Here is an 18210-nt window from a genome sequence, read left to right as displayed (position 1 = left end):
ATGATAACCTTTAACGTAATGAAGGAATTTAATATTTATAGAAAACATAATTGTTCAAAAGTATTTAAACAAAAAATTTAAAAAATAGATATTTATAATTAATTTATATTTTTTCATCACAGCACATTAGTATTTAAACATTGACTTTGTGAAGGCCTGTCCAAAACTCAAATTTTTGATTATATATATGAAAATTTATGATTTTGAAAAAATGAGAATTTGCTCTGTGCTTTGGATCAATCTTGCTGAAAATCCAGCGACATGGCATTTTGTTTTTTCCGTGTGGCAACATAACATTCTTGATTATCTCTAAATATGCATTTTGATCTATTACACTTTCGAAGCAATGAAGTGGATCAATAGAATCATAACTGAAACATCCCCAAGCCATTTCATTTTCACAAACATGTTCAATTGTTGACATTTGATACTCAAGAGCAATTTTTTCACCATTATGATGACGCAGGTGATGTTTTGTAGTATCTACGCTTCACTAAACACCATAATTCTTTCTTAAAATTTGACAACACTTTTGCAAAAATCTTATTTTGATTATGTTAACAAAATTCTGTCTTGATGTTCAGTGGTTATCTTCGGTCAGCCTGAACGATGCTTGTTTTCAAGAGTTTCTAAATCTCTTAACTAGTAGGCTAATTGTTGATTTAGCCGAAATTTGTTTACAACTCTCTACAACTCGTATTTTTAAATTTTTCTTTTCTGGTGACAGTTCCTTTGGCTTTCCTATTATTTTTAAATTTAAGTTACAAAATGATTTTCTGTAATTATGTAAATATATTATGTATAATTTCATTTAAAAATATGTTTTTTAAATGAATTTTTTTTTTTTTATGGCGCTGTTTCTAAACTTTTGCACGATTATGTCTTCTATAAGATTTTAATTTCCGCCGTTCTTTACAAGTTATCATTTTTTTTAAATTAATTATGCTGTGTAGTATACATTAGAAGAGCATATGCTAGAAATTTCATTCATTTTTTTCATTCATTCGTGAAAAAAACTTCAGAAATTTATCTGTTTATAAACTTTTGTACGCTACTGTAAATTCAATGTACATACATACATGCATTTATACATACATACATACATACATACATACATACATACATACATACATACATACATACATGAATACATAATTGCCGACCTAAAAGTGTCTGAGGTCGGAAAAAATTTCTGACCTTGTTTCTATGTTGTTACGCTGAAACCTTTGTGCTGAGAATTTTGTAATGCCTAATGCCGAACAAAAATAGTTGTATTTTTTTCTAATTCTGAGGGTTGCGTATATATATACATTAATATAACAATATGTTGCTATTAATATACAACAATATAATATATAAAATAATAAATAAGCTAATTATTTGATTTTTAGCGTATTTTTTTATTAAATATGCTAAAAAACATGGGTTTTTTATATACATTTTTTTTTATCAATATGAATACTTTGTTATATGTTATAAAAAAATGTTTTTTTTAGTGTCGTTTATGTCATCATTGTTTATCTGAAGACATGCGAATGTTTTTGAAAAAGGCGTTTCGAGAACACAACAACAAAGGTGGTTTCGCACGTGTCTGGCCAACTGTTTTGGTATGTTACTTTCAACATTTTGCAGTTATTTCAAAGTTACCTGATCTTATATAACCATATGGTGACTTATATTTTAATATGTGTCAATATATTTGTTTTATATATTTTTGATGTTGTTAGAATTAGACAGTATTTTACAAGATGTTCTCAAAGCATGACATTACAGTTTAAACAATTTGTCTAATCACAATGGTTCTAGAATAAGTATATTAATTTGTACGTTTATTAATTTATGCATTTTATAAACGTTCATTCATTTATGCATTATGTAAGCGTTAATTAATTTTATGTTTAATTTATGTGTTTTGTAAACGTTTGTAATTTTATTTGTTTATTAGTTTAAACGTTACAAGTGTGGAAAATTGCTATAGAAATTCGTATTCAAAATAAAATTATTTATATGATGTTAAACTTGGTTTCAAACATATTTCATTCTTGTAAAGATATTGTTTCATTTTTTTCTAAGTTAAGAATCAACACGTTCTACATATTTTAAAAATTTCATCGTTGTCCAATCATAACCGTCGTTGTCCAAATTTAGTGATGATGAAGTTATTGTGATAGAAGCTATTATTGAGTAATACTAATAAAAAAGATTGTTAACAGATTTCTAATTTAAATGTCTATAAACACAGTCGACAATTATGCTCGTAAAATATATAACCACAGTAGACAATAAAGCTCGTAAAATATATAACCACAGTAGACAATTAAGCTCGTAAAATATATAAACACAGTAGACCATAAAGCTCGTAAAATATATTGTGATTATTCATTTAAAATTGCTCGCATCGCCCAGCGATTGTGAATGCTCTAGACACTAGACCACCAATAAAATCAAATAATTTTTGCCCCAGGGCTTTTATCCCACTTGATAACTCTGATTGTGAGTGGCAAGGAAGTGTTTCATGCTTTTAGTAAGACTTAAGTTTACAAGTAAGACTTTAGTTCACAAGTTTTATGGTAAACTTTATGAATTCTTTTTTATGAAATGCTAACCCTTGTTTTTATCTTTAGAATGCAAGCATGGTTCAAAATGAGTTTCAATTGAGCGAATCAAATCAAATCTTGTTTCAATGGTTCAAAGAAAAATGTGCACGAAACGATTATTGGTGTTTTTAATTGAGTTATCTAATTAATTCAAATAAAACTAAAAGTTTGTTTCCTTTGGTATCTAACAAACGTTAACTAAAGGTTCGAAAGTATCAAATGTTTTTGTGCCGTCGCTTCTTTTTTTTTCCCTTTATTTTTTTGTACTGAAAAAAAAAATAGATTTTTTAAAATTGCATTTTTGTAATTTTATTCTAGTATTTATATTACATTAATTATATTTAATATGACATTTTTAATTTTTTTTTCTTTATTGTTTAACTACCCAAGATGAATGAAAAATTCAATAGCTTAACGGATTAGAAAAAAAATTTTACCTTAAAATTTAACCTTAATATTAGCTGTATAATTGTCAACTATGTTGGCCAACGGTTGGCCCAACATACAGTAGAGGCGATCCAGCATTTTTTTTTTTTTTTTTGTGTTTGAGATAACTTCCACACATATAGCATCCATCGCTCCATCCAATGCTGGGGTTCCAGCATTAAAACTGTAACTTCCAGATATGGAGCAAACTCCGAACATCAATGTTTATACTTACTCAAATTGAGGGGGATCAAACTTTACGTGGTCATAATTTTTGAAAGTTTCTTTGAAATGAAAATTAATTTAGTTAAAATATATTTTATCGACTTGTTGCTCTCACGTTTGGGACAGGGGATCGCAAACTTGGAGACTTTTTTTATTTCCAGGCTCCAATCATCGCATTTTTGTAAACATGTAAATGTTTGAGTTTGCTTTCATGTCTTGAAGTTAGATTAAAATCTTAAACATTAAAAAATGCTGCATCCTCTCTTTTTTTTCCCGCTTATAAAATAACTAACAATAGTTCATTTCTTACATTGAGAAAACAAATGCATTTAGTTCCTATCATTTAAAAACTCATTCTCAAACAAATAGTGCTAATTATCAAGCCAAAATATGCATGGTTTGACGACATATTGTCATATTTCATTGGAATCATTCATCATGAAAAAAATAAATTAGATGTATTATTTTCATTGTTCTTTTCTATTCCTAACTCTTAAATGATAGGGACTAAATTTTAGTTCATCATTTAAGAGTTATCAACATTCAGCATTATTTTAAGTAAATAATTTTACTGATAAAACTACTGATCTTTCAGATCTCGACGTTTAAAAAGCAAGTCTTATATAATTAACCATTTGCTGCCTAGCAACTTACCTTTTCTTTTTATCGATAACATAATTATTAAAAGAGTTCTAGTGACAAGATTTTTAGGTGTATATATCGATGAAAATCTTACATGGAAAAGTCACATCGCTAACTTGTGCAGTAAAATTTCAAAGAGTATAGGTATTTTATACAAAAAAAGAAATGTTCTTGATAAATATACCTTATTTCAATTATTTTTTGCAAAGCAAAAGTTTTTTAGATATGTTATAAGTTTGCAATAGCTTCTTCATATTATTGTGTTTTTTAAGTTTCAGAAGTATTTTTTTTTTGGATTATTTGCGAATATGTAAAAATCTAACAATTTTCCTGGATTTTGAAGACATCATTAATATTAAATATTTATGTGTTGTTTGCATATATTTTTATGTTTATGGTTTTTAATTATTCACTATTGTTTTATTTAACTACTGAAGAAATATGATCAACATATGGCTACGAGAACTATATAAAATAAAGGTTTTCTCACACCTACTAGTGATGGGGTGACTTGGGACAGGAGAATTGGGGTGAAATGGGACACTGTTCAATTTTATCATTTTTTTAATTTACTGTACTTAACTTTTATAATCAATATTTTATAATCAATATTTAAAAAAGCAAGTGGACAGAAAATTATGTTTATGTTTATGATAAGATTTCAATGTTTACTTTATAGTAAAGTGTTTTTTGTCATAGAAAATAATAATAATTATATTGGATTTATTTGTTACTTTGTCCTGAAGGCATCTTTCACAGTAAGTATTGTTTTAATGCTAATCATTTTTGTATTTTAAATTCAGTTTAAATAAAGTTCTTCACTATTAGCCTTTATAAATTTAATCACATTATAAGTTTTATAGGGTTGTGATACTATTTTATTTTCATTAAAATAAATTTAAAATTTTTAGCCTAATCTGGATTTTGGTTTATGCAATTAAAAAAAGCATAATTTTTTTTAATAATGGAGTGAGTAATATGAGTAATAATTTTTCATATGCCAAGAAAGTACAAACGAGTGACAAGTCGGTTAAAGCCTGATGCTCATACAATAAAAGCTGCTGTGATGGCTGTCGAATCTGGCAGTTTACCACTACGAGCAGCTGCTCAAGAGTATACAGTTTCAAAATCAAGTTTATAGCGGAAAATAAAGGTTAATAAAGAAACTTCTTACAATAACTTATACTTTGATGAACAACATAAATATATTTTTAATAAGACACAAGAAGATGAACTTTCAATATATCTTTGTCAAGCATCTAATATGCATTATGGACTTGGTGTTAGAGAAACAAAGCAATTTGCATATCAATATGCAATTAAAAATAACATTAAAGTGCCAGAAAACTGGAAAAAGAGTGAAACAGCTAGAACTGAATGGTTTTATTTATTCTTAAATCGTACAAAATTATCTATTCATACGCCAGAAGCTACCAGCCTCAGTCGAACAACTAGTTTCAATCGCACAAATGTAGATACTTTCTTCAAAAACCTTGACAGTGTGCAGAAGCGCTATAACTTTTCTGCTGATTGCATTTACAATATTGATGAAACAGGTCTGACAACTGTTCATAAGCCAGTGAAAGTGATTGCTGGTAAAGGAGTAAAGCAAGTAGGACAGGTAACTTCTGCTGAAAGGGGAACCCTAATTACAATGGTGGGTTGCAATAATGGCCTTGGAAATTTTATTCCACCGTTTTTGATATTTCCTCGTGTCCACTTTCGTAGCCATATGCTTAAAGGTGCACCAACAGGTACAAAAGGTGATGCTAATCCTAGTGGATGGATAAATATAGAAATTTTTTTGAAGTGGTTTGATCATTTTGTGGAGTATGGACATCCTAGCAAGGATCATCCATTACTTTTAATAATGGACAACCACAAAACTCATATATCGATTGAACTGATGGATAAAGCTAAGGAAAGCAATGTTGTGCTCTTGACATTGCCACCCCATTGCAGCCACAAACTCCAACCACTTGACAGATCAGTATTTGGGCCATTAAAGAAATTTTACAATTCAGCATGTGATTCATGGTTAAAGGCACATCCAAATACTCCTATGACAATATATGACATTTCTGAAAATTTAGGAATAGTTTATACGAGAGTCTTTACTTCCCAAAACATTCAAAATGGTTTTAAAGCAGCTGGCATTTTTCCGTACGATCCATATGTTTTCAGTGATGTCGACTTTTTATGTTCTTATGACATGTTCTTCAGATACAATACACAGTGATGTGGGGATTGTTCGACAAACGAACAATCCCCACATCACTGTGTATTGTATCTGAAGTTATTAATAAAAAGAAACAGCAAATCAGCACTTCTGCCTACCATTGGACAGCAGAAGATATAAGGCCATTTCCAAAAGCGGGTGAAAGGGTGGCAAAGAGAAAAAGAGCAAAAAAAAAATGTTCTAAGTCATTGGTATTGACTGACACACCAACAAGAAATGAACTACTTGAAAGTTTATCTGAATGTAAAAGAAAAAAAGAAGATAAAGATAAGAAAAAGAAAAAAAGTTACCCCCTCAGACATCAACGTAATTTTGACTCAATTTAAACATCAAGCAACCTGTTGAACAAAGTCACAAATGCATTTAGAATGGTATTTTATTTTTGTTAAACATAAATAAATTTTGTGTATTGTTATGTTTTATAAAGAGTAGAATAAACAATAAAATAATGCTTAAAATTATTTGTTTCTATTTTTGTCCCATTTCACCCCAACCATTGTCCCATTTCACCCCAACACGGGGTGACTTGGGACAAAAAATGTCACTTTAAAAAACCAAGCCTTTGAACTTAATTTGATGGTTAAATAATGGGTTTTGCAATAATTTAACATGACAATTCATTGGACTATAGTTTTAAACCGACTTGTATGGTTTTTTTTGGAAAATTTAAAGCGCAGCACGCAAGCAAATTTTTTTGTCCCATCTCACCCTGTTCTCCCATACCCATAAGCTTGCGCAAAGAATAAGAATCAAAACTATTTGATGCTTTTTTAAACGATATTTTAATATCTTTTATGTTTCTGCAAAGCTTTTTTTTTTTTTCATTTTTCTTTTAATGATAGCCCAGTACTTTTCAATAACTCTCAATTCTGGACAGTTTGGAGGATTTTCTGTTTAAGGCACAAACTTCACATTATTCTTTTTATACTATTCCATAGCTAGTTTACAATAATGAATTGAAGCTAAATCTGGTCAGAACACAGGTTTGTTATTGTTTGATTTAATGAGAGGTAAAAGACGTTTTTATAAACATTCTTTAACATATATTTGATCAGAAAGTGTGGACTGAGAAATATAAGGTGCTGATTTTTTGCCACAACTGCAAATAACTTGCCAGATCAAAGCTTTATTAGCGAAGTTGTCAAGTTTTGTTTATTTAAACTTCTTATCTGCTTTTCCTCTATATTTGACAATATAATAAACAGCACCAGGAATTTGTTAATGATCATACTTGATATAAGTTTCGTTTTCTTCAATAATACAGAAATTTTTAGAAATAAAATTATCATACAACTTTCTGCTGCGGGTTCTTGCACTTTTTTGTTGAGTTTCAGAACGGTTGGGCACTTTTTGTGCTTTGAAAGAATAAAAACCATGTTTGTTTCTAACTTTTGCAACAAAACTATGAGAAAATCCATATATTTTTGCGCGTTCCCTTAGTGAAAGGCTTGGGTTATTGTTAGAACTGTTAACCAGTTTTCTAACTAGTTTTATATCTTTAAAACCTTCCTTTCTTCCATTACCAGAATTGCATTTGATCGATTTTGTTTGAGAAAAACGTTGAATAACACGACTAACGGTGTATGGAAGTATTTGCAACAATTTTGCTATCAAATTGTAGCTACTATTAGAATTTTGTAAATATTTGTGCATAATTTTTTCTCTTACGTCTTCTTCTTTTGTCATTTTTAAAACTAATTTCAAGTTAAATCCAAAAACTAACATATTTTTTTGAAACCACAACACGTTGTAAACAAAATACAAAACAATTAAAAAGATTTTAATACAACTACTGAAAAAAATGACGTGCGCTTATTCTTTCACATTTATTTCGTGTTCACGCTTTATGTATAAATGCAAGATCCACCTATCACTCGTTTCTTTTCGTAACTTGTATTTACAAAGAGATAAAATAAATATATTTTAAGGAACGATAATTTAATTCGACAAGCATTTTCACAAACTAATTTTGGAAAATTTTTATTTCATTTTGCGGACCAGTTTTATGGAATAGTATAGTTCTAAATATTTCTTAAGATTTTTCTCGAGAATGTAGTTTTGATTCTTTTAAACAAAATCTTAAAAAACTCATTTTTTCAACTGAAAATATACTAATCTACTTTTAAATTTTTGAAAATCCCTTATCTATATTAGTATATGCAATAATTAATGTATTTTTATTTATTTATTTTTTATTGACAAGCAATTTTAGTGGATTATTTAACATGCTTTAGTTTTAAGTTTTTGAACCCTTCTTTTATAATATTGTGTGTTTATTTTTATTTTTACTTATAATATTATATTACGAACTTTATTTACTATTATTATCAAATTTAATTTTGTAATAAAAAGAAATGGAACAAAAATAAATAAATAACAAGAATAAAAACATTGAAAAAAATAATAATAATATTAAAAAAAAAGACAAAGATATTAAAAATATATATATATAAGAAAAAGAAAATAAAAAAGAATGGATGTATGCGTATCTGCCAATATATGTATGTAGGCTACGTTTGGAGGTGAACTATCCTTTGGCAGTGGCGTTTTTGTCGTCAGAAGCGTAAACGGAAATTTGGTAATTTGGCTTTACACACAGCGATAACAATCGTATAGCTATCTAGGTCCTTTTGCACAACCTTTTGAACAATTTGGAAATGTATTATATTCAGTCTGGAAATGAGATTATATTGATTATATTCGGGAGACACAGTAATTTGATTGATGCAAGCCGTAAACACCATTGAATAAATTAGAAAAAACTTTCTAATTTATTCAATAGTGGTTTCTTTGTGACAAGACCTGATGGTCCTCTTTGAGTATTCGCGTTCTTTATATTTATTTTTATTCTTTATTTCTTAACGATATCTTGACTTGTTAACTTTTCTTTTTTTACATTATTTGTATCTGTATCATAAATATTGTAATAAAGAACAAAAAAAAAATCATTTCGAATTTGGCAAAAGATTCATTTCGAACTTGACTAATAAAAAAGATTTTTGTGTAGCCGTGGTGAAGTAGTTAGAGTTCTGCCCTTAAAGCTGAAGATCCGTGGTTCACAGCTAGTTTTGGTCATATATGTATTTTTATTAAGGAAGAAAGTGTGAAATTCCTGCTTAAATGCTATTCCGCGGTACACAGTGATAAGACCATTAAGTTTTCTTAAAGTATCTAAATATTCAATACAAATAAATGTATAAAAAAAAATAACTTTTGAGCAACTGTTAAAGCAACTTAGAAGAAGATTTAAGATGGATTTAAGACAACATAAGAAAAACGACCTAAACTTTCTTATTAAATGCTCTTTTGCAGTGCTCTTTGGCAACGCCAACTAAGTCTTCTTGGAGCACCTTAACAACTTGGAAAAAAGTAATGTAAGTCTTTTATAGATTAGTGTTACAACTACTTATAGGGTTTCAGGTAAGTGGCTTATTTCTAGGCCTATTTTTGATATTATTTTTCATGTTCTTTTTTATTAATTGGCATAATATTTGCTAACGCGACAAATCTATTTTGCGTCACCAGACTCCTTAAAAATGAAACAACTGAGTTTTTTAAATGTATTAAATATGACTGTTTTTAGCTTGTGGCAACAACCCCAAAAGAAATGTGGATAAAATCATGAAAAAGAAGTGTGAACAAAAAAGAATGCAAATAAGATCGTAACAAAAAATATCGTATAAAAACGGTACATCTATAGAAATAGGAATAACTCATGTTCGAAATATGTAAATATACACCTATAGATTTTTTTTAATGTTCAATGTTCTGTTTTTTAATTCGGTAAGGAGTCAGCATGGTAATTGTTGCGTAAGTTCGATTACGCTACAGCCAGATTAGCTTCTTGTGCATGCCCGCGAATTTGTAGTATTTAAACTAATGCGGCATGCGCTGAACTCTCTTCTCTTTTGCAGTTACACTCTTTCTTTGCACTCAGCTCTTATATATTTGGATTATTGTAATTTGTATTGAGCATCCTGAAACATATGTATAATTTGTAAGTACTTAATTACCACTTATGATAAGTATTGAACCACAACTAAATCACCAGTGATGCGCGCAGAGGGGCGCTTTATATTGTGCACAATAACTACAGAAATTTAATGTAATTTTATTAAAAAGTATAGGTCATACCTTCCTCTACTATAATTAGAAGTTTAATTTTTCAAAAATGAACAATATGATAACAACAGCTGGTATAACAAACGTCAAAATTTAAACAAAGACGCCGCCTTCTGAATAAAGATGTGACAAGAGGAAAAAGACGTAATTCTATGACGTAATCTAACGAGGCAGTTATCTAATTTGAAAATTTTTATGCTAAATTGATTTTTTGATTTACCTTGATATTTTATGCTTACTTGGTTTTTTGAGAGGTTTTGTTACACAAATACTCTAAAAAAACACTAAAAATACGTTGTGTTTTTAGTGTTGACTTCTTCAGTACTGGGATATTTATAAACATTAGAAAAAATTTTTTTGTAAGAGAGTGAATATTTAACTCTTAGTGTTTTACAACCACTAAAAGTAGTTTTTCTTGCACAGACTGGAACACGAGTGTTTTAATTGGATACTAGGTAAAAATGAAACGTAAAATAAAACTTATGTATTATGAGTATAACTTTTTTGTTTTACGTAAGGGTTGGGACTAAATGCTATTAGAAATTTGAATTTCAAAGAATTCTTTTAAATAATTTTTCAAATGAATGCAACTTTTAAATTTTATCTTATAATTTTATTATAATTCAGTGATCAAAAAACACATACAATAAATTTATTTATAACTTGATAAAAAAAAGTGCTACACCAGGCCTCTCTATGCTGACGAATATGACGCTAACACCAACGCTGCTGACAAAAAAGCAATTGAATCTGTAAAAGTTACTTTGTATTACTGTCCTTGAAAGCGTTAATCGATAGAGCGTGAACTTCCAACTAAATACTCATCCGCGTTGTTCTGTGATAAGACTGTAAAGACTTCTTGGGGCACCTAAATAAAAAAAGTTTATTGTTATGTCTTCTTAGGATATATTTGACTATGCTATTTAAATATTTTTGCGGGATTTTATAATCATTGGAGACCAACAAACCAAGGTTTTGTTCAACTCCAGATTTTTTGAGTGAATAAAGCGTGCCGTCGATCGTTTGCCATTGAGTATTCGTGCGTTGACTTGTTATATGCGTAGCCAACATGCATTACTTTACATTTCTCATCGTTGAAATGCATGAGTTAAATATATGACCATGTAACTATTATTTTAACAAATATCTGCGTTAGATAATGATGATGACCAGTTATAATAAATATATGGTTGGATGAAGCACTAAGACTTTATATAATTCGTTTTATGGGTCCTTTCTGCTAGTAACTGTTTATTGCAAATGGCGCAAGTTTTTGTTAAAATGTTGTTTTTCTTTCTTAATTTTTTTAAACATTGCAATATGACAACTTTTATTAAAAGTTGTATTAAGTTGTAAAAAGTAAATTAAGATACGGCAATAGTAGAAATGTTTTTGTACCATTACCTTTAGTACTATTACCGTAGGCACTTCACATGATTTTAATATCTTTATTATCTTTAGCTATAATTATTACCAAAATATGTGAAAAATGTAGACGATTTCAAAATGAGTTCATTTTTTAAATTTGGATAATTGGTTCCCGAGTTATGACGATTTATGTACTGCCCAATAATGCCTGTTTCGGGTCGATATTTGAGAAGTTTTTCTTAAGGATTTATGGCACCGAAATTAAAAATTTAATTACTTTTCAATTGACATCGACGAAAAGACTAACAGTTGACCAGAATTAATTAAGTATACTCATTCTATTTTTTTTTTAATTAAAGGAATCAATGTATTCAATTATACAAATTTTTTTTGTGATATAGTTGAAGCAGGGGTTGTTTTTCCCTTTTGGGGCATATGGGTCAAGAGCTATAAAATCACGGTAAAAGTAATAAAAATTAACTTTAGTTAAGGAAAAAGAGCTTTTTTAATTGTCAGAGTCAACTAATTAATACAAATTTATGAAAATCTAGAAACTATATTGGAACCCCAGGGCTCGTTTCCCCCATTTGGGGGTAAATGGGCCAAGGGCAACAAAAACTCTGTAAAAAGCATAAATATCAACTTTAACTAAAAACAAGAGCCTTTTCAAACTGTAAGTGTGAACAAATTCATAAATTTATGAAAATCCTAAAAATATCTAAGAATCCAAGGGCTTTTTTTCCCCATTTGGGGCATTCCAATTTGGGTCAAAAGTAACAATTTCTAATTAAAAAGTATAAAAATTAACTTTTGTTTAAAAATAATATCTTTTCATCCTATAAGAGTGAACAAATTCATAAAAATTTATGAAAATTCTATAAATATCTAAGAATCCTAGGGCTCGTTTTCCCATTTGGGGGAATCGGGACAAACAAAACACAATTTCTGCGAAGGCTGTAAAAAACAAGAGTTTTTTCTATTATTTTTTTATTATTAGAGTGAACATACTCATATACACTTATGAAAGTGAAGAAAATATGTGGGTCATAAACAATAAAATCTCTGTGGAAACCATAAAAAATAACTTGAAAACAAGAGCTTTTTCTATCTTTAAAGCATTTCATAGAGTTCATATGGTCCTGAAAGTAAAATGTTAATAATAAATTCGATTATCATTAAAAAAATATAATAGATTTATCTTTGTTTACATTTAAATAGTAGGATCTGAAATAACAATCACAAGATTTTAAACTAATAAATACTGAAAAAAAATTTCAGTGATTATACCTTTTATAACAAGATCATATCTCCTTTATCAAAGTCAGATAGCAGTGGAAATGTGTAAATACTTCCAGCTTCTGATTCATAAATAACATCATATAATGTTTGCTTGATTTTTTTCCCGACTTCCGCTATTCTAACAACATCTGCTTTGCACCAAAAATACTCTTCTTCATCAACTTCTTTTATTTTATGAAGAACAACTCGCCCAACTAAACTACCTGGATCATCTAATAAAGTCGGTAAAAACTGGACCTTTTTTTGTCTTGCAAGATTTTTGCTCTGGTGGAGGCAAGTTGCATGTGCGAATGATAGTTACCAAGTTCTCCATCAGCTCACTTGAATTTAAGTCAATACGTTTATTTCCAGAAACTTTAGTTTTAAAAAACAGCTTCAATGAACATTTTGCCCCCATTACATAACGATAAAAATCTAATTGACTTCTAATAACTTGCTTCCTTAAAGTATTTTTATCAATTTTTGAAGATTTATCTTCTGCTTCTTCTACTGTTAGCCAAATTTGTGATTTCAATTGAATAAGCACATTTACTATATTTGCTTTTTTTAGTGATGCTTTCTTTTCTGCATCTGCTTTGAGTTGCTTTTTTATTCTCAACATTGACATTTTCTTTGAAATTAACTCTACTTGTCGCTTTTTATACTTTAATTTCATTTTTTCAACACTATGAGAAGCTGTTTCAATTAAAATGTTACGCTTTTCTTCTGATTTTGCATCCAGCCATGCTAAGGTTTTGTTTCGGTACCACATAGTATATGCTTGAATTGTTTGAATTTTGGCATTTGGTTTAGTTCGAATAAGTAGATCCAGAATTGCAAAATCACTTTCTGAAGCTTTGTTAGTCGTTGGTACATTTTCAGCAGCCTTTTGAATTTGATCATCTGAGTTCCAATATTTACCACCTGGAAGCTGATCAATTGCTTGTCTTTCAAGTATTATTAGAAATGCATGGGAAATTATTTCTAATGACTGTTGCACCAAGACATCAAATTCTATATTGCCTGTATCCTCAAATAGTTTTTCATAAAGTTTATCTTTATGTATTTCAACATCTCTTGGGTCAAATACAGGTGTTGCATTGAGCATTGGAGAAGCATCTTTGCAAAGATCTGATAATTTCATTTTTAAACGAAATAAATACTTATTCATGCTAAGAATGTTTTTCTTTTCTTCAATAAGTCTCCAAAGAGGACCAGTAATAAGCTTATCAAAAATACCTAGTGCACGAGATTCAGCTAAAAATAATATATTTGATATATCTTCTTTAACTGCCTTCAGTAGATTATTAGGATTTGGCCATTGACACAAAAATTCTTTAATAGATTTAGAATGATAATACAGTGCAGCCCCATTATAAAACAAAATGTTAAATCTATTGCCTAAAAAAGAAGCAAACATACACCTATCTTCACCTTTTCCATTGAGAAAAGAATTGAAATATCCTGCCACACCAGCTTCATCACTACCTCGTTTGTGGAATGCTTTACATGCAGTGCGTATCAGTCTTGCAACCCCAGATTCAAAACTTTTAAATGCAAAAGTGTTTTCATGAGCATCACTCAGAGCAATTTTTTCAAATGAATCTAGTACTTTATCTGTCTCAGTTGCAAAGTTTGCTAAAAGATGTAACTTGCAAAAAAAGTTTGACATATCCTTAAATTCATTTTTCTGTTCAATTGTCAAACTATCCCAATGTTCTATAACTTTTGGTAACAATAGCTCCCTCATTTCTTTGAACTTACTGTTAAATAGTGGATTGACAGAACCTAAATCTGACGTAGTTGTTTTGAATGAACAAATTAACTTTGCAAAGTTTTTTTCCCTGTCCTTTGTGTCAAGAATATCACAAATATCATATAACATCTCTGTTAAAGAACTCAAAATTGATGCAGCATCTCCAGAGGCCATTTCTGATAGTCCAAATGATAGCATTCTACCGCTTTTGGTAGTCAACTGAAAGTTTTGATAATGTCTGTAATATTTGGTTGTTCCATCTCCATGTAAACAGTTTCCTGTGTCTTTTTCAATATTATGTAACATCTCTTCTGATACTTGAAGCTGTGCAAGAATTAAAGCTTCTGACATAAATCTAGATCTTGTACCTACTGAGGGAAGTTTTGTAATTCCTTTTTTTGCAAGTTTCTTTAAAACAATTTTAATAACATCATTGACCTTGTTCATACTGACATTTAATGATAACAGCTCCATGATAACTTCTCGAATATCATTTGAATAACGTCCTCTTTCAAATGTTACAATTTTCTCATCTTCCAACAATTCTAAAAGACCATTTAAATAAATGTTTTCTTTGTTTAATGATTCAACTTTTTCACTAAGTTCTTTAACTTCTGACTTTAAAAAAGTGAGATTTTCAATTGACAAGAAGGAAATTGTTTCCTTTGTTTTACTTAAATTATTTTTCACACGGCTTAATTTCTTTTTGAGATTTCTTTTTTGTTGACACAACATTTCAACTTTTGCATTACTATTTTCTAGCATTTGATTAAGGTTATTGAATTCCATATTTAAAGTTTGAGATTGTTTTTCAAATTGTGCTTTTAATGCATCAATTTCTTTTTCTTGTTTTTTCAACTTTATATCTCGATAAACAATCTTCTTGTTTAAATTTCAAATTTCAGTAGTTTCAATGTGGTAAACTTTTTTTCTAGACTCAAGAGGCTTTTGTTTGTTGCTGTATATAGTACTTTACACTGCATGGCTTGTCTTACAAATTCTAATTTCTCTCCATTTCTGGTTTTTACAGTTTTAAGTTGTTTTTTTTCCCTTTCAATACCATTTAACTGGTTACAGTAGTTTTCAGAAACTTTTTTAAAACTGTCGATTTCTTCAACTTTGCGCTTTAGAGTTTTATTTTTGATTTTGAGATGTAGGTCTTTCACAAGATTTTTTTCTTTTTCGGAGGACGTTGATTGTAAGAATGGTTGAACATTTGTTTCACATAATGGTGATATAAAATTTAAAAGCAAAAATTCTTCTTTCTTTTTTTTAGTGAGCAACCTATAGGTACGTGCGTATCTGGCTTTTTACGGCACCGATTTCAAAGTAAAAATTTGTGACCTTTTTTTTCACAGCGTGCTCGAAGTCGGTGTGGTAAAGATGTATTTATTTGTCTTTTTTTTTAGAATTTTATACCAGCTTAGACTTTATTAAAAAAGTAGAATGTTTTATCTTGAATAAATTATGGTTTTTTTTTACGTGTAATAAATTTTTCAGTTTTTTTATTGCTATTTAAAATTTCGTTCCTGTTCTGGCACTGCATTGATATCGAAGGCATGTTGGTACATATTTGAAATTTTCCAGTCAACTGTATAGATCTATTTTCTATGTGCCTGCCAAATTTCATTAAAAAATATTCATGACCAAATACCGTATTTTTCGACCCAGTGGAGGTACCATTTCCACCTCTTTTAGTGTTACTGTTACTGTTACACTTTATAAAACTGTTTCTGCTATTGTTACTGTTGCTTTTTGTTATAAATTCTGTAGTTATTTTTACAGTTACCAGTGGTTTTCATTCGTTTTTAAAATTTTGTTTCTGTTCCGGAGGTGCATTAATATTGAAGGCATGTTGGTACATATTTAAAATTTTTAAGGCAACTGTATACATCTATTTTCTATGTGCCTGCCGAATTTCATCAAAAAATATTCATGACCACATGCCCTATTGTTCCGCGCAGTGGAGGTATGTATTTCCACTTCCGTTACATAGTGTTAGGGGGAGGGGCGGTTTTTGACAGTGGAGAATTCAGTATTTTTGATATTTTTAGAGGTATGTTACTTAAAAGAGCATAACTTTTTTTGTAATGATTCTTTTTTCATAAATTTTTCACCATTTTATTACAAATTCAAAGCTCTTTCGAACCATATATAAAACTTTAATAAATAAATGGTTTGAAATTTTTACACACGTACCTACAACCTAACTTTTTGAATCACTCTTTTTATTTTCGAAAACAAAGTAAGGTCATTTATAGCAATTTGGAAATTGGAAAAAAAGTGTTGTTTAAAAACTGTGCACACATTGGCTAAGCTTTTGTCTTCTAAATTTTGATACCAGAAATACAGATCTCTATTTTGCATTTCAAACAGCTAGACATAAAAAACTAATTATATATCAGTCACATTAATAAGCGCTTACTAAATATCCATGTAGATAACTATGTAGGTTAAACGGAATACCATAATGGCGTCTAGTAAAAGATCGAAAAACTGATGGAAAAGTGTATTTTTTAAATTGATAAGTCCAGATATAAAAAGCAAATGAATATAAAAACTAATATCAAATACTATTATTTAATAAGCTTAATATTCTTTTTTGAGGTGCTAGAATGCCAAAAAAGCAATGTAAGTTAGCATATTTACTTGTCAAAATGTGTAAATGAACATAACTATGAAGAAAACGACTTGAAAAATTTTCTGGCATCTTTTTTAAGGAACTTCAAAGAATAACCTTCACAGAACAACATTTTTATTTAGCATTTGCCAAGGGCATACAACGGGCAATTTGGTTTGAAATTAGATAGTTAGCCTAAAAAGTTGCCGAAAAAATCGCGTTTATTTATATGATGAACTTGCGACACGGAAAAAGTCACGTGACTGAAGTCCCTAATTACCGTATCTGGAAATTTTTTTTGTTCCTAGTTAAAAAAAAGTTTTGAAAACGCTACAGCTGTAGCGTGTTCAAAGTTTTGTTTGGAGAACAAATTTATTTATAATTTTTTACAAATACTATTCTTTTTTTTTTATGCTTTCGTATTGACTTTTGTATGCTGACGCTTGTTTAATACTGAATTGAAATATTTAAATATATACATGGATAGAAATCTTTTTATTTTTTTAGGGGAGGGAGGAGGGGATCAAGTTAAATAACTTATTAGAGTCGTAGAAATGCCTTACTTTTGTATTTTCATACTATTTTAAATAAAGTGTGTGTTACAAAAATCACGACAATTGAAAAGCAAAGTAAGCCTATGAGTTTGAGGGTAGCTCATTTGCCTATTGAAGACAAAATAAAAAAACTATTAAGCTTTTTAATATTTGATAATGAAACTTTAAACTTGTCAATAAGTTTTGAACTAATTTAGTCTTTGATTTTTTTTAAAGGTGTTTTTTATTTCAGACTCAAAAATACAAAGATATTTGTAATTCATACCATCTATGTAAGTTACTTATCTTAATCACCAAATAACAGATTTACATGACAGTATATTTCTTAAAGTTAGTAAAAATAAAATATTTTCTCAAATATCTTTCATTGGTGTTTTCATAAA

The 18210-nt window shown here is 29.1% G+C and overlaps 3 protein-coding genes across 7 annotated transcripts in view; 2 read left to right on the top strand and 1 right to left on the bottom strand.

The window, feature by feature from the left end:
* LOC136071930 (probable tubulin polyglutamylase ttll-15) overlaps window positions 1-2956 on the top strand; it is a 50310-nt gene extending 47354 nt beyond the window's left edge. For 2 of the 5 annotated variants that reach the window (XM_065797764.1, XM_065797765.1), the window contains exons 15-16: window positions 1497-1607; window positions 2625-2956. In XM_065797764.1, coding sequence (XP_065653836.1) covers window positions 1497-1607; window positions 2625-2729 — 216 coding nt within the window. In that variant the 3' untranslated portion in view covers window positions 2730-2956. Of the gene's footprint in view, window positions 1-1496; window positions 1608-1727; window positions 1824-2624 lie in introns of those variants that run through there. The other 3 variants (XR_010638622.1, XR_010638623.1, XR_010638624.1) reach the window with 3 other exon arrangements.
* A 1931-nt stretch (window positions 2957-4887) lies between these two features.
* LOC136080298 (uncharacterized) lies at window positions 4888-5989 on the top strand. Its single transcript, XM_065796917.1, has 3 exons — window positions 4888-5010; window positions 5110-5880; window positions 5984-5989. Exons 1-3 carry the CDS (start codon window positions 4888-4890, stop codon window positions 5987-5989), a joined length of 900 nt encoding a protein of 299 aa, XP_065652989.1.
* A 6572-nt stretch (window positions 5990-12561) lies between these two features.
* Window positions 12562-17538, bottom strand: LOC136080737 (uncharacterized). Its single transcript, XM_065797766.1, has 3 exons — window positions 16860-17538; window positions 12907-15937; window positions 12562-12758 (listed from the first exon to the last, which is right to left on the bottom strand). The coding sequence occupies exon 2, from the start codon at window positions 15440-15442 to the stop codon at window positions 13127-13129; it is 2316 nt and encodes a 771-aa protein (XP_065653838.1). The 5' UTR covers window positions 15443-15937; window positions 16860-17538; the 3' UTR covers window positions 12562-12758; window positions 12907-13126.
* Window positions 17539-18210: the final 672 nt, after the last annotated feature.

This window comes from Hydra vulgaris, chromosome 05, assembly GCF_038396675.1.
Source record: "Hydra vulgaris chromosome 05, alternate assembly HydraT2T_AEP".
NCBI classification, from domain to species: Eukaryota; Metazoa; Cnidaria; class Hydrozoa; order Anthoathecata; family Hydridae; genus Hydra; species Hydra vulgaris.
The sequence above is the reverse complement of the archived record's forward strand: the minus strand, read 5'-3'. Positions and strand labels throughout refer to the sequence as shown.

Coding starts and splice junctions, on each gene's coding strand:
- LOC136080298 (XM_065796917.1), top strand. CDS start 4,888: ATGCCAAGAAAGTACAAACGAGTGACAAGTCGGTTAAAGCCTGATGCT. Junction 5,011..5,109: donor CAGCTGCTCAAGAGTATACA/GTTTCAAAATCA, acceptor ATTTTTAATAAG/ACACAAGAAGATGAACTTTC.
- LOC136080737 (XM_065797766.1), bottom strand. CDS start 15,442: ATGGAATTCAATAACCTTAATCAAATGCTAGAAAATAGTAATGCAAAA.